At 38.4% G+C, this 17,412-nt stretch overlaps 1 protein-coding gene across 1 annotated transcript in view; it reads left to right on the top strand.

Annotated features, from left to right (window-relative positions):
- LOC109371722 (interphotoreceptor matrix proteoglycan 1-like) overlaps positions 1-17,412 on the top strand; it is a 56,368-nt gene that overhangs the window by 22,341 nt on the left and 16,615 nt on the right. The window contains exons 2-4 of the mRNA XM_019624402.1: positions 7,156-7,389; positions 13,816-13,982; positions 14,232-14,260. Of these exons, the coding sequence (XP_019479947.1) occupies positions 7,156-7,389; positions 13,816-13,982; positions 14,232-14,260 (430 nt within the window). The remainder of the gene's footprint in view (positions 1-7,155; positions 7,390-13,815; positions 13,983-14,231; positions 14,261-17,412) is intronic.

The following is a 17,412-nucleotide window of genomic DNA, read 5'->3' as shown; positions in this document are numbered from 1 at the left end:
AATGGGTTTGCTAAATGCTTAGATCAGTGACTGTTGCTTTCATAACAATGCTTCCGTGAAAGCCCCATTCTCCTTTTCCTATTATCTGCTATTGTCGCTAGTTGTATGCAGTAATCCTGTGTTGTAAGCCTGCAGAGTGAGATGACTAGAAAATATTCTTCTAGAGGTGTTTGATGAGGAGTGGTCCACACAGGTTAGTAAGGATCCACTTTCACATATAATCAAGAAAAAAGCTGATCCGAGGGAGAGGCTGAGCCCTGACATGGAAACTTTGTAAGCAGACTACAACTGGAGGCCAATTTTGGTACAGGAAGGATAAAAATATACTTTTCAGTGAAATGCCAGTGAGATGGTGTGGCCTGTCATGGCTTCCAGGATGTCAGCCAACATCAAGGCCATGTGGCCACCAAACTAGATCTAGAGTGGAAAACATACTTTTGACTGAAGGGCTAGCCTTTACATCAGCTAGTAGACATGTTTAGGCAATGTTTAGGCTAATTTTAAAACAATAAATGAAGGATCAAAAGCCCAGTATTTCAGAGCTGCCACTCCACCCTTGGCCAGATTTAACTTTTGCTTAGGATAAAGTAATGTTTTAATTCAGTGTTCGACTCCAGTGGTTGTTTCATTCATTTCCCTTTCTATACATTTGGAAATTTCCAAACTTGTCATAGGTATACTGGGTTGCAGGATCTCAGTCAGCTCCAGGATAGAGTGGCTAAAGAAATTTAACTTAAGCCTTCAGTGTTAATGGCTTTCCTTAGCCTGCTGGAAGTTGCCCTACCCGTACGTATGTTGTCCTCCTTCCTGCTCACCTAAATATTTTTCACCTGCCAGGCCTTTCATGAGAACCTCTCAGCCAAATGGGAATTCTTCCCACCATGCTAAGTCTCTGCCCTTCCTCAAATGGCCTGTCTGCTGCAAAATCACCACCCTCACCACCACCCCCATCAACAAATGTCAATACTCAACATGTACAATCTCCAATTCAAAGAAGTGGTTATTGGAGTTGCATTTTCCAACATTCAGTTTTCAGTACATTATGTGTTAGATAGAGACATCTTCTGGTGAAGTGTCACATTAGTATGTTGAATACACCAGGTTCTATGAGCATATTGCAAACATCAAAATAAAAAAGAATGAAGGAAAAAAGAGGGGAGAATGAAGGTAGAAAACGTTGGTAGCTTTGCCTGTGATATCAGAGGAATTCTCAGACATAGGATCTTGTTTTGTTTTAGGAAAGGAGATAAAGACAGATCTTTCAAAAAGTTTTGCTGAGTGAATAGAAAAATGGGTTGGAAGCCAGAGAGGAAGTGGGATCAAGAGACTGTCTTTTAAATAATCAGGGGGAAATAATAGTATGTTTAGGATGATAGGAATAATCCAGTAAATAGAGGAAAAAATGATGATGCAGGCGAATGAAAGGAGAGTTTCTGGGAGAATGTCCTTGAGAGGTGCAAACGGCTGGGATTCAGTGTATAAGTAAATGAACTGGCCTTACATAGCACAGACTGCTCATCAAATAGTCACAGGAGAGAAAGCAGAGTATTTGAGCACAGATGCAGCCATTGAGCAGATGTAGTGCTGGAAATTCGTAAAGTTCTCTTCTGGCTCCTCTTGTTCTCAATAAAATGTGAAGCAAGGTAATCAGCTGAGAGTGAGGACTGCCAAGAAATGCAGGAAATCTGAGAAAAGTGTGCAGTTCTCCAAGAGAGTGAGAAACTCAATGAACCATGGATATGTAGTGCAATATTATTTAAGGATTATAAATTTAAAATGAGTTCTAATGGTTGTTTTCCTCCAGCCATGTTCAGCTACACGGGTGCAGGTGTGAAATATGCAGAGGGTTGGATTCGACCATGGTTATGGCTTTGCCAATCAGGTGCAATAACTGAGGGGCCAGGGAGTTGAGGGCTTGCCATCCTAAACAGCCAGGCAATATTAATATTCTATACCATTGATACCCATGTTTTTAATTGGTTCACTTATTATTTATGTTTTTATATACTCTTGGATAAATTGAAAGATTCTGGGGATGCTGACTTTACTAAAATATGCTTTATGCCTAAACCATCTCATTTCTGTTTTTTGGTTTTCATTCCCAAAGGAATTTTTTCTTTTCATTTAGGATATTGTCTTTAATACGATGGCTGTGTCCACAGCCCCTGATATTAGACAGTGTAGAAGGGAGTAGAAATTTAAAGGGGGGGGGGGTTGCAATCCTGTAGGTGGACAGGACATCTGAAACTATTTTTCATGGTCTAATGGTTTTGAAAATGAATCTAACTCATACATATATTGTAAAAGACCCGTTACCATTTCCACAGGTATTTTTCATTAATTCACTTAATGAGTATGTATTGCCTATCTGCCGTGTACAAAACATTGTACTAGGCAAGCACCAAGGTGACTAGGGGGAGGACAGGATTGCAATACTGAGGTATTTTCAGTCTAAAAGGCCCTAGGTGTTTGCAAATACAAAGGTATTTACAGTCTAAAGGGGGAAACTCTCATATATTTACAACAAATTATTGTGCAAGAACCACAACACAAGTTCCATGACATTTGTTCATCCAATTTATCACCAGAGACCATGCTGGGCCTAAAACTTAGTAGGCACATAAAGATGATGGTGAATCAGTAAATTCAACAGAGATATGAGCCATGCTAGATAGGAGGCAGCAATGAATCAACTCTGAACGTGGTATCTGAGAAAGCTTAGGAGAGACGGAAATAAAGCTTAGAAGCTGGCTCTTGAAGAAAAAGCAGGAGCCCAACAAAGAGGGAAGAAAAGGACCCTGCAGTATGAAGTAACAGACAAGCGTGAGACGAGCACGCGGCAGAGCACAGGAAGACTTAGGGGCATGCGCAGCCTGGTCTGTGTGCTGAGGAGCAGTATCATGAAGCAGTGTAGTAGAAAGGAACAGCGATACCGGGAAGTGAAGGCATGGATTATCGGATAAAGCAGTTCTGATTTAGTACTTACACTATGTGCAACACTGTGCTGCCCATGCAGTAACTCATTTAATAACACAGAAACCCTGTAAGAGAGGCACTATTACTCCCCATTTTACAGGTGAGGAAAATCAGGCACAGAGAGGTTAAGTACATCCAAGTAATACAGCTAATAAGTCATAGAGCCAGTGCCCTGGTTCCCATTAGTACAATTAAAACATTTTGAATAGGTGAGTGGCATAGGCTTTGTGTTGCTACTACATTTTTCTTTCACAAATAATAAGCATATTCAAGTTAAATTTAGAAAGTAAGCACCATGAATATTAGCTGTTCCTTATCTGTATTTAAAAATCTAAATCATCAAATGTATTAATTTCCACTTTTGTCTTTTCCTCATTGAATGATATTACTACTTCCTAAAATTACTGGCTTAAGGATTGTTTTACTGGTGATTAATCTACAGTATAATATAGTACAATTACATTTATTTTTGTACACATTCATAAAATATTGGGTTGTCGGAAAAGTCATGACATATTTTTTCTATGTTTTTCGTTGCAAAAATGCGTCATGACTTTTCCAACAACCCAATATTTAACTAAAATTTTCTAATATTGAATTCTGGAAAAGGTGGGGGTTTTTGTTTTTGTTTTTTTTCCTGAAATCATTGTACCGGTCTCTTGTCTTTGTAACTTTGAACTTCATCTAGAGACAGTTGTTGATGGCATCCAATTCATCATCATACAGGTTATACTCATGTTTTGTCATCATCTTAGAGAAATATTTTCTGCCTCAAAAAATTTTCCAATCTCCTAATAAATATGCTCCCTTTTAATAGCAGGTCTTTCAACTATCAATTCATTCTCATAATTCTTACCTACTTTTTCTGAATACTTATATAAACTAAAAATATCAACTAATTGCTTTACCCGAGTACTTTCATTAGCTCCAATAAATAGCAATGCTTTTTTACCTCACTGAAATCTTTAACATTCCATGCTTCAATTCTTTTAGATTATTTAAACAATTTTTAAAAATTATTTTATCTGAAACCCTTGGAATAGACACAGACTTTGTCCTTGTGGCCTGTCCTATCAATATGCTTGGACTTAGGTAACCATTAAGTCCCTGTTCTCAGAGACCTTGCCCGCACATCTTCTCCAGCAATGCCTTGGGGTGGAGACACAGGAGAAATATTCTGATCCCTGCTCAAGTCATAGTATGATTATAGGGAATGCCCTGTGGTTGGCTTTATGTAATCTAGAGGAACACAACAGGCTAAGGTATCTGATACTCATGTGGTACAAGAAACCAAAGAAAGCTACAGGATATTTAGCTTAAAGTAGAGAACTGACTAACATAGAGAAAATATCATGGACTCTTTATGGGAATATCTGTAACTAGGTGTTTGCTATGTCAGAGGGTAGAAATAAGACTAATATGTAGAAGCCACTGGAAGGTAATTTTCAGCTAAATGGAAAAAATTATCTAAATAGAGATATTCAAAAATGGAATAAGGTACTTCCTAATGGAAGGAGGCAGCCATTTGTTGGGTTTCCTCCAGCAGAGAGACATTAAAAACAGGGTGCTTAGATAATTTATTTTTCAAACAAGAACGCATTTGAGAAAGAAAGGATAACAGTGATAAACCAGGATTTCCCAAGCAAACCTATCTCACATCACCCTAATTCACCCTTGTGGTTGACCACCAGCTCTGTGGTCATGTTGAAAATTTTTCCTTATGGAAAATAAGGAAAGATTGGCCCGACTAGGGGAAAGGCAAGAGGTCAGAGCTCGTTGAGAAAAAGGGCAAACTGTGACCTTCTCAGCCCTTATATTCTCACCCTGATAGAATAAAGTCCTAAGACCCAGACCAAGTAGGATCTGTGAGAGCAAGCTTTGATACGAGCAAAGAGTTAAGATCCAAAGGGATCCAACTGGAAAAATTTCCAGGATAGGCATTGTTCCCAGATCCAGGGTGGAGTAAATACTATTCCCAAACCAAGTTATTCAGAGGGTTCTACAAGAGCATAACACAAACAAAGTAATAACAGAGCCAACCCCAAAGGACTGAAGATTATTGAGGTGGCAAAGTGAGAGCAGGAACAGTCTAGCAGCAGGACTCCCCCTCATTGCAGACAGGCATTGTGAGAAGCATGGAGAAGTACAGGGTGCATACGGAGCACATTTTCCCTAACTATGATCCATGCTTACCATACTAGATAGGCCTAGAATTATCCAATTGTACATACTTTTTCTTCCATTCTTAATGGCAACTGAAATATAATTACCAAAACTTTACTACAACTTACCACATTGCAATCACTACAAGTGTTTGAAAGGGTTATTAAAAATTAACATTCCTAAACTAAAATTTCCACTTACTAACTGCAGTGGGTACTAATGGCTGCATACGCAGCTCCTATCTCCCTTTTGCGCTTTGCCCCAATGTTGATGGGCACCTTCTACTTTGCCATGCAGCCAATCTGACTCAGCCAACCTGACACCACTCCAAGTTAGATTGAGCCACATAATCCCAGTCTGCTGCCCTGTGATCACTCAGCTCAAGCCAACAGCATTGGCACATCCCTTGGCGACTGGTATCAGTCCAGGCACAATGCATGAAATCAGTCGTACTTCAGGGAAAGGCTAATTTTCAACATGAACAAGGGCAAGCATGTTCAATTCAACGAATACCAACCTGTGGATAAAGTCACCACGTGAGGGGACTGAGCAAAGAGAATGAGAGAATGTCAGGAAGACAGAGACAGAGCTTTATTTTCACCAGGCACTCCCTACCTTTCGTTTACCTTTGTATACGATAACTTTCTTATTGTTTAAAGCAGTTTGAGGTGGATTATCTTGACTCTTCAGCTGAAAGTAGCCTTACAGATCCATAAAACAGTGGTTCCCAAACTGCATATTGGAATCACCTGGAGATTTTCCAAGGTTGGTGATGTCCATGTTCTACTCAGAGGGTATGAATTCCCACCAGGACTCTGTCCTCCCCCCATAATGAAGAGGTACGTTTGTGTTTTGCAGCAAGATTTGAGTTGCTCCCCAGCCATCCTGTGTGGGTTTCTGCTTGATTCCCTTGTCTGTGTGGCATTTCAGAAAATATGAGTTTGAGAGCTTTCTGTATTAAAATGGGAATATAAATCTCTGTAAGTCACATGCTTATGGTCTCAAGGAGCCACAGTGAGTTGTCCCAACTGTTCATCAATAATTTCTACCTTTATTTAAAGACAGCTTTGAAGTAAACAATGAAATAAGAGATGTCACTAAAAATAAATAAATAAATACTACCTATTTTAAATGGTGGAGTGTATAAAAGGACAGAGATGGAGTGGGAGAGGAGAACTCAAGATTTGACCACACCGTTAACAAGTTCAAATACCTCTAAACCTCAGTACCCTACTGAATGGAAAAGTGAGAAAAATAGTATCTGTTTCATCTCTATAGTGATGAAACACTTTTGTGAGAATAATACAAGACAATACAATTCAAAAAACTCAAAATAAAAAAGTGCTTGCTGAACATAAGTTATTATCACAAGAGACCTAGTGAGTTAAAAATGAAGACTAGACCTAACCCTAACAGACACAGCAGGTTGAAATGGCTTGGAGAGTTAAATCCTCCACCAGCCTAATTCTTTCCTCACCCCTTTATCCTTCCTCTCACTACCCTGCATCAATGTCTAGCTTGCTCTGTAAATGCAACTCTAAGACTCATAATGCTGTCACTAAGAGGCAGGAAGGTTGTTTTGTTGCATTTTCCCCCTAGGTTTTTAGAAGCATTCCACTTCCTCATCAAGAGTATACCTCTGGGTACCACTATGCTATATGATTCCCCACTTGAATTATAATGTCTATCAAAAGAGGTATCTCTTGGGAGGCTTGAGTGCTAAGTGGGGAGTGATTTTTAGAGAGATGTGTGGGAAATGGTTTCAATATTTGGCAGTTTCTAAAGGCAATATGATTTGAGATGTTAGGTTTTTTAAAAAATACTTGATCAGCTCATACTATTCCCTTATTTCTGAAAATGCCTTGTCATTAGAATATTATATTTGGCAGCTGCACCAAAGTAGAACTTTCATAAACCAGAGGATTGTAATTTTTAGTTTATTCCATTCATTTATCATGTTTCACATAAATCACATAAATGTATATACTCACTAGGAAATCAATCTTTCTTTTGCAGATCTCTCCATTAAAAAGTACCATTCTGAAACGAAAGACATAGACAATGCCCCAAGAATCGAAACAGCTGAAAGTACTGCAAAAATGTACAAACTGTCAACCATGAGACGAATATTCGATTTGGCAAAGCATCGAACAAAACGATCAGCATTTTTCCCAGCTGGGGTTAAAGTCTGTCCTCAGGAATCCATGAAACAGATTTTAGCCAGTCTTCAAGCTTATTATAGATTGAGAGGTAAGGAAAAAGATGAAACCTATTTAGCCTTTTGTTCTTTTCAGGCCTTCCTTTTCATTCATCCATAGGTTGGTTTCAGCCCAAAACTTCCAGTCTCTCATTCAGTCACAAGAGTTATAAAAATCAGAGTAATGAATTTATGAGAGTAATGAATAATTATTATGAGAGTAATGAATAATTAAGACTACCAGAAAAGTATGGTAAGTATTTGCTCCTGTATTTTAAAATAATGTCCTGTACAATGCAGAACCATTAGGGCATTTAACAAGTCACCAGAAAGCATTAGTATCTGGGTTTTACCTCTTTTATTTTTGTGGAAGCCCAATGTTAAATTTTAATGTTGTTATTATGAAATAAGAAGCACAGGATGATTGCAACGTCAGGAATCTGAGCAAATTGATTTATGACTTAAGATTTTATTTTTCAAAAGCGACATTACAATCCAGATATGCTCTCCCTTCTTGATAAGTTTAAGTTGTTTCTTGCTGATTAAGCAAAAACTTCTGAAGCTAATTAAAAGGGAGGCACATCTGAGTGCAGAAGAGTCCCAAATTAACAGGGGGTACGAAGTTATAATGGGGTGATAATGGGATTTACAACACAATCACTGTGATTTCCAGCAGAGTTACAGTGCAGTTTTTACCCCCAAGACAGCATCACAGGATTCTTACAGCATTCCTGGAAATTACTGTGGAGTTCAATCATACCACAGCTGTCAGTAGCTGTCCTTGTCATTCACTTACCATGGATGAAAAAATTCCTATGGCATCTTCTTTAAAGGGAAAAAGGAATTTTTGGTAGCTGCTATTAAATTCCACAGGTAGCTTCAAATAATGCAAAGTATCTTGTCTAGCTGAAGCCTATACTCAGTCTTAACATGTGAAAGTTGAGGAGGCTTACTGATTTCCATCTTGATTATACTAGATGTTTGCTTCCATTCCAAAATGCACAGTCACCCTGACCTATTCCAGGCCCATTCACTAGAGCAAGCTGGTTAAGCCTAGCCTGTGATGTGTTGTACATTATGACAACTGAAAACAATTTTATGATATTAATATCCCAAATAGTTTTTGAGTATTTAAATCTGTAATATATGCAAGGGTTGTATTAATCTGAAGAGTTCTTCTTGGTTTTGGAGGCATAATAAACTAACAGTATCAAAAATATCAAGCCTTATGTAACTCATATATCTCATTTTATGTAGAAGTAGAGATATTTGCTTTCTTACAGAAACCACACCCACAGAGAAATGACAAGTACCAGATCATAGTCAGGAGGAAAACTCTGATTATAGAAAATCAAGTACACTATATTAAGATTTTGAGGTGCTAGCACAGAACCTCTGCATAGCAGGTTCTCGGTAAATGATTATTAATGAATACAGGAGGCAAAGAGGCCAATGGGAACGCAAAGAAAAGACAGTGACATGTAAATTATTCATGTTGAAAACTCCATTTTATTTGTTCATGGATGGAAATAGATAGATAGATAGATAGATAGATAGATAAATAGATAGATAGATAGAAAATGTATACACATTTTAAGAAAGGAAAAAACTATTCAAATTATAATACTCAATATATACCAATAACAAAAGATGAATACACATCACATTTGACTTCTGCAATTACAAGAGGTGCTCCAAGTGGTTACCATCAGCATCCAGACACTTCTGATTACGGTGAACTACTGCTTGAGCAACGTTCACCAAAGTGTCCACTTTTATACATTTTGGGGGGACCCCCAGTATATATATAATATTATATATAGAATATTCTATATAGAATATATATTATATATAATATGAATCCCATTGAATATGAACACAACTATTGCTTTTTTCATGTATCTTTGAATTCTTTATGACATTCACAAATAGAATTTATCACAAGTATTTGCAGAAAAGACTATTGTTGCAACCCAATTTTTAGCTCTGAATTTTGTTCTTAGTTCTTTATTCTTGGTTAGGTTTGCCTCTTTCATTCTTGCTTCCCTGGATGAAATAAACCAATGTTCTTCTGCCACCCCCACCGCTGGCAATGATAGTCCATTATCTTTATGGCTGCCCCTGGGTGATATGAAATTTTACTATTCATCAACATGCGTTTCTTAAGTCTAACAAGTTGGTTCATAAAGTAACTAGAAATAAGACCCAGCTATAAAGCAGTGTTTCTTTTACAGAGAAACCCACTTATTATTCTCGTAGCTGCTTTTACAAAATTATCTGTTGACATCTTTTAAACTTAGGAGAGAAAGCACTTATACTACTCAAATCAAATTGAATATTGAGCTATTTCTTTTTCTGATGCTTAAAGCAATACAAGTGAAATGTTCTGAGCTTCATTGTAAAATCATAAACATGCTGATCCCAAAGCAGAGACACAGAAGAAACAAGTTTGTTTATGGTTGTCTCCCAGGGCGAATCCTGTGCTCCTACCCAGGAAAACTCCCTCCTTTGCAACAGCCTCCGTTTAAACTACCCACCCCCCATGTCTCTCTGTCTGCCTTCCTCCCTACTAGACCAGTAGACTTCAAACTTGGAGTAGATACCTGCTGTATTTGAAGACTTTCCAAGGGATAAACAGGTGCACAAACAGTTTAAATAAAATCAATTTCTATGTTTCAACTTTCTTATCATGCTTTCCTAACATTGGCCTGTCTAAGGGCACACCTTTCCTCCTTCACTTTCCTTTTGGTCATCATTTTCTCCCCATTCATTGATGCCTAATCTTCCTGTGGCACAGTGTCCCTAGGTTGCCGCACAAAGGGATGATTTGAAATCATCCTTGAGGTTAAGAAAGCAAGTAACTTAGTTGAGGGATAACACACATCTGTGCAATTAAGGTGGTTTCTCATTCTTTGCTTTTAACACATTAGGAGTCCTGATGGAGTTGACAGCTGACAGATCATTAAAAATAATGATGACAGCTCATGATGTGATTGTTAGTATATAATGCCAAAGGAACTTAAAGAATAAGGATACTACTATAACAAAACCCCCTCTGTTCCTACCTATTGATTTATGTAACAATTTTTCTCAGTGAAACTAGGTAAAAGAATAGGGATAAAATTATTTTAACAATATTTAATATGAATAATAAGTAATATTACATGAACTAATAGAGGAATAATACCAAAGAAATGCCATCTATTCAGAGGCCGAAGCTAATGAAGCTTTAGCTATGAGCCCTTCATTTAAACTGGCCGTTTCCAGAGCTTTGTTCCTAATTTTGTATTCATATACACTAGTACCCAGAAATCCAGTGTCTGATCTTATATCTATCCATTAATAGCAACTTACTTTACTTTTTGTCAAATTTATATCTATTTGTGTAAACCAATTATATATTAAATGTAATTACAAATGCAAATTAATCCAGAAGAAATTTCTTTGTACACAAAAAGCCTACAGTCACAGGAAATTAAAAAATATATACACAATTTCAATTTATGTAAACTTTTGTTACTGAGAAGTATTTTAGAACAACCAATAATAGACTTTCAAGCTTAAAATAAATTACATTAGGTACAACTGAAGTGGGAAGTAGAAAGGAAATGTGGGTATATGGAGAAAAGGAATTACGTGACATTTCCTACTGTTAAGAAGAGTTCTTTCCTGTATTCCTTACTAGTATTTGATGGCAAGTATTCAGTGGCTATGGTAGATTGCACTGGATATATATGAAAGCTCTAATTTTTGTTTTATTTTCAGTATCAACATTTACAACACACCAAAAGTGACATCTTAACCAAGTGTTTAAACTTATCCAAGTATAAAAGTTTTAGATATCAACTGAAAAGCTTGCAAAGGTGTGCACCATTTAAAAATTATTTATGGGACTAAGTGGGAAAAAAAGTTAGATGAATTATTTCATAAGCAATTATATTGATTTTTTTATCTCTAGAGGAATGGAGAACAATTGAAGGCTTTGGGGCACAATCTGACATCACATTATTTTTTAAAGAATCTTTGACTACTGTGCTGAGAAAGGGATTGTGGGGGAGAACAAAGTGATAGAAGCCCACTTTAGAAACTTAAACTCCTATGCTTTATTCTCCCTGAATCCCCACTTATTCTATGTCTGGATTTCTCTTAGCTCTCTGTTTTAAGAGGCAAAGAGAATTCCAAACCACAAAGGCTCAGTTCATTTAGCAGCAGCAACCTGACCAGAACCCAAACAAAGCCAGAAGTAGGTACAGTCCCCACCATCTCAAATGTGCAATGATTTTTCCACATTTGAGAAAGTAACAGGGGTCAGCACACCTGGAAACCAATATAATAATCTCTTACTAGAAAACCCATGTTTGTGAACATGATCTCTCTCCTGCCAGGCAAGGATCAGAGAGTTTTAATGCCTTTCCCAATACCAATCATTATGTAGTCTTTAGATCTTCATCTCTAGTCAAGAGTCTACATGCTGTGCAAGAAGGAAACATTTGTTCAAACTCTAGGAGCTGTGGGTCTAGTCCAAGCAAACCTGCTGCCCTTGCTTTCCTTCTTCCCTACATACCCTACACTCTCTTGGGGGATGTTATTTTGCCCTTCCATGTTCCCCCAATGTACCTGCTAGTTTAGTTCAAAACCTGCTGGAGTGCCAGATACAAACAATACATAAAATAAACTAGCCTTGCCTTTGAGGGCTTAGCATTGTTGACTTTCACTAACAATGTCCATGTGTGAAGCATCTGGGAGGACATGATGGGATAATCCTTCATTTACCAGTTTGACACACACACACACACACACACACACACACACACACACACACACACTTGTGTTGCTTTTGGTCTCAGATTAAATTTTCCTTTTATTTCCATTTAAGGCTTGTTTTTGGTGCCTGCATCTTCCTAGCTCTGTTCCTTTGCCTACTGCCTTTTCTTCTACCTCAGAGGCACAGAACACTCCCATCCCCATTAAAACCTACTTTTCACAATGCCTCTGACAGAACTTTCTCCCCAAAGCACGAATATCTGAAACTGCTTGAAGAATGATCTCCCTGGAGCATTGTAGCTTATAGGGATCGACTAAAACAGGAAATAGTAGCTTTTCTTTAGGCTCATTTTGAGAGGCAGCTTTTTTTGGTGCGCCCCCTGATATCATTTTGCTAGTCTCCTGGAAGCTTAACAGATGCCAGGAGGTATAGAATCCTTCTGTGCCCACTGGGAGGGTCCCTTGTCTTTACCTTGGCATCAAAAGAACCTTTGAAAGTGGAGGCCCCAAAGGACCTCAGGGCAGGAGAGAGCCTAAAAACTTCTGAAAGTTGGATTTTTCTAACCCTTGGAGTTACCTGTTCTGCACCATCTTTCTCTGAATCTACTGGGAAGGCTTGCCACAGGGATTTCAGAGCAATCCCAAGTCTTGCTTCCTGTCATCCCATGGTTGCTGGCCACTGCCTGAATCTGACCACGAAGCCTAGGACTTTCTGCTGAATGTCAGACCCTAGGCTGTTCAAAGATGTAGCAAGAACCCCAGGGAACACATTCCCTGGAGGCCAGACATACTCGAGGTGGTTCTTCACATTAGGGAGGATTACATGGAATGTGAAAATGTCCACCGCAGGGTAAGGCACACATTAGATGGAGAGATAGCACACTGAGATGGGAGTCAGGATGCTGGGTTCTAACTGCTCTGCCACCAACGGTGGCTGTGAGTGAGCATGTCACCTCATTTTTCTTATCTGTACATTGGGGGTGTTGCCTAGATGTTGTTTAGACGGGTGCTTCTAGAACTTTAAAGTGCAAGTGGATTACCTGGGAATCTTACTAAAATGCAGATTCTGAAAGCAGGTCTGGTGCGGGATCTGAGTATCTGCACTTCTAACAAGTTCCCTGGGAAGGTGATGTTGCTGGTTTGTGGACACACGGAGTCGCAAGCATGAGGACTCCCTGTATTTAACTTTCTCTAAGTCACATTCATGTGAAAGAGACATTTAGCTTTTGATATTGGGACTAGGAGAAAGAGACCAAGGTGGAGGAAGGGAGGACCAACACAATTTGTGGCCCTCTCTCCACATCCTTCTGTCTTCATCCTCTGATACTCTCAACCTTGCTCTGGCCACACTGACCTCCTTGCTGTTCCTTCAATGCTCATATCATTGTTCAACCTTGGGGCCTTTTCCCAAACTGCTCAAAAGTCACCTTTATAATGAGGCTTTCCTCAACCGCCCTACTTTAAATTGCTGTCCTACACGCGCGCACACACACACACACACACACACACAAGCACACACGCACACACACACATATTTTCTATCTTCTTTTATTTTTCTCCATAGCACATATGGATGCTCAACAAATAGTTGTTAAATGAATTCATTTCTATGGGCTATGAATTGCATGTCAACATAAGCCCTAAAAGGGCTTTCCATGCTATAAGAATGTGCTTGGGTTGTGAGATCTTCTACTCCTAATGGTGCTGCATTGCAGTGTGTCAGGAAGCAGTGTGGGAAGCATATCGAATCTTTCTGGATCGGATCCCTGACACAGGCGAGTACCAGGACTGGGTCAGCATCTGCCAGCGGGAGACTTTCTGCCTCTTTGACATTGGGAAAAACTTCAGCCACTCCCAGGAGCACCTGGCTATTCTACAGCAGGTGAGCCTAAAGCCTCTATGTTTGGAACACTGCCCGAAGAGCTCCCAGACCTCCTGCCCCTTTTTAATTGCTTTCCACAGCAAAAGGGTTGCTTGGAGATATATGATAAGGCCAACAGGAGTGTTGTTCTTACAGAATAACATTGTACAGGCAGGTTGAAGTGAAGTTAAAGGAAAAGGGAATGAAAATAGACTTTAGCTCTTCAGTTGGCATTATCTCTTGGTAAAATTACTTTTTTTCTTTCTGCAGAGAATAAAACAGAGACACTTCCCTGAGAGGTAAGTACCCAAAATAGAGTACTGCATGTTCTCGACTTTTGAAATATCACATAATGGAGTGAGTCTCAGCTATTGTACCTTTATGATTATTAAGTCAACCACTGAGATCTGTGTAGGTTATTCTGACAATTTATACATTATTGTCCTAAAGATAAATGAATATAAGAAGAGAAATGGTTAGACCTTATAGATTGAGATATATGTTTGCACTCTGTTTTCAGATGAAATGAACTCATTACCATGTGATAAATATCTAAAATATGCTCTCACTTAAAAGCTATACAGCAATTTAAATAGTATGATTTTTAGAATTTACAATAAATTATTAGTTACATCAGGAAAATATTTAATACAGAGAGCAACCTGAATTTTGAACTCTCTTTTGACATTCTGTAAAGTGTTAGTATTTCTCAAACTAAATTACTGAACCAATGAGCTATGTCCTCAACAGGAAATGTATATCAAATAAGAAAATCAAAATGTAAAAGAAAAGAAAGGAAAGATAGATTAGATAAAATAATTAAAGAAGAGTGACGCCATTGCCAACTCTAACCTCACAAATTACATACATTTTATAACATTCAGAAATCTAAATCTAAAGATAATAATACTATAGAGAGAGACACAAATTTGGCTGTATGATTACTGATAATTCTTTATCATGCTTTTCACATTTGTTCCTTAATTTTTATTCCCTTTGCCAACAGCCTAATCCAGGATTGTATTAATTTACACAGGAAAACCGTCAAATCTGATCTCCCTAACAGATTTCCTTGGCTCTAACCTCTTCCTCACCTGAATGTGCCTAACTGCTGCAGGATTGTTATGTCTGAAATAGTCCTTTTCTTACATTGAGCCCTGTTCAGTGGCTTCCAAGAGATTCCCACTTTTCCTCTTGCCCTAAATATCCCCTCCCTATATTTCCCCACCTGTTCTGTGCAGAAGGCCGAGCAGGAAAGACTGAAACCCTGGCATCCCCTCTACCCTGACTTCTGAGTAGTGTCAGCCAATAGGGAGTAAGATATCAGAGTAAGGGAGGAAAATGAGATGAGCAAATGTATCACCTCCTCTCCCCCCAACCTGCAAAGTCTGAGGGCTACTGCTCTCCAACTTCAGCTCGTGAAGCAGCCCTCTCCACAGAGCTTTATCTGTCTCTAGCTTGCGATAACTGCTCCATGCTTTCACCCATCCTGCCTCAGGAGTGGTTGCTGTTATATTCTTTCCACAACTTAGTAATAATCTCTTTATTAAACTTTGCTCAAATTACCCCACTATGAGTGAACCACCTGCTTCCTGCCAGGACCTTCACTGAGGCAGAGGCCAAGCTAATGAATCAAGGCCCTTGAGCCCCTGACCTTTCCCACTTTGCCTTTCCCATGATCCCACTGCTGGCTGTCACCATGCCACTTCCTCACTGCACAGAGACCCTACCTTATTCATCCCACACTCTGACTCCAAGTCTTTCTCTCTTCCCTGGAAGAACCTACCTTCTCCACTCCAACTCTAAATCCTACTCCCCTTTCAGGCTCCAAGTGGAGTCCCGCCTCCTCATGATGTCTTAACGTGACATTTGAGCCTGGCACAATCTCTCCCTGCTTTGAGTTTTGTGTTCTTTTTGGCACTTATATTTTATTTAACATTTCCTTGCTTTAACCTGTTTCCTATGAGAGTGTAAATACCTCCAGGGCAGGAACTGTTTTATATTTCTCCACCAACTGCTACAGAACTGAGCAAAGTTTTCATATATTTATAATATATAACTGTCCTTAATATGTCTATCTAGCCACACTTTCATAAATTTTTAAAAGTTATTGCCAAAAGAAATAATGTGACCTAGGAAAATAGTACTAGAGCATTAGTACTGTTCATGAAACACAGAGATATTGACTCCTCTGATTTAAATACAGGATAATACCACTCGTCCATTTTCCAAAAAGAAAAAGAAAGTAGAGGCCATTCATAAGAAAGAATTCAACAGAATGTACTCGGACTTGATAGAAAAACATTAAAAATTTGCAGGAAATGATTATCCAAGCCAGAAAGAGAAAGAAATAGAATCATTGTATGTACTCATATACCTACCAGCATTGCAAGAGAGAAAGAAGGAACAATAGATAAATATTTTACACTACCTATTGTTGCCAAGTTGTTTTTTTAAAAAAAGAAAGAAAAGAGGAAAACAACCTCTCTTTTACTTCAAACCTTTCCAAGTAGAGAAAACAGAAAAATTTCTCACCTGACTTGCCCATGAATCTGCCAGTTTCAAATGACTTTAAAATAATAGCCAGTGGAACAACCCAACAGCCTAGCTTCCCAAATTCTAGCTCCTCAGTGATGGTCTAGATTGCCGGCATAGTGGCAGAAGCACACCAGCCCAAGCTGTTGACCTGTAACTAAGGCAGCAGCCAGCATTTTAAGAACTTCTCTTCTTGGTTATTTTCTTTTTTACAAGGTAAAACAAGGATACTAAAATGATAACAGGAGAAAGGAGACCTTATTAGAACCAAAGCTCTATAAAGTAAAAAAAGAGAAAGAAAATTGTCTAAGTTACAAATGCTATAATATTTGATATGAGAGTTTCCTAAATATTACCTCCATAAAAACTATTTATTAAACACATAGCATAATACCAACAAAAACAACCAAGAATAGCTAATTCCAAATTAGTTTAATTTAGCCTGTGTTCACCAATATAATCATCCATGTTTACAACTAACACCCATTCTAATTGGCCAGAGCTATGCCAGGCTAATTGATACATTTTGTACATTATCCCTATTAGCACTTTTGCAGAATTGAGTGTGGTAGAAATATATAGATGGTCCTATTGGCCATGGCCAATTTCTATGACTCTACAACAACAGAGTACCTAGCCATTCCCTTTGGTCTTCCATCATCATGAGCCACAGAAAATTGTATCAACTATATTGCTCAACTGTTACGACTGTATTGTACAAACACAGACACAATTCTTTGGGACCTCCTAACTTATAGTAACAAATCTTTTAGTGAGCGTCAAAAGACATGACTGCTGCTATTTCTTTCTAAATAAAGCTTCCTAGAATGGGCCTACATTATATATAGTCAATTCTATAACCATGACCTTAAGTCTGCCCTCAGAATATATTCCACACTGCCACTCCATAGCACTG

This window comes from Hipposideros armiger, unplaced genomic scaffold, assembly GCF_001890085.2.
Source record: "Hipposideros armiger isolate ML-2016 unplaced genomic scaffold, ASM189008v1 scaffold_588, whole genome shotgun sequence".
NCBI classification, from domain to species: Eukaryota; Metazoa; Chordata; class Mammalia; order Chiroptera; family Hipposideridae; genus Hipposideros; species Hipposideros armiger.
The sequence above is the reverse complement of the archived record's forward strand: the minus strand, read 5'-3'. Positions and strand labels throughout refer to the sequence as shown.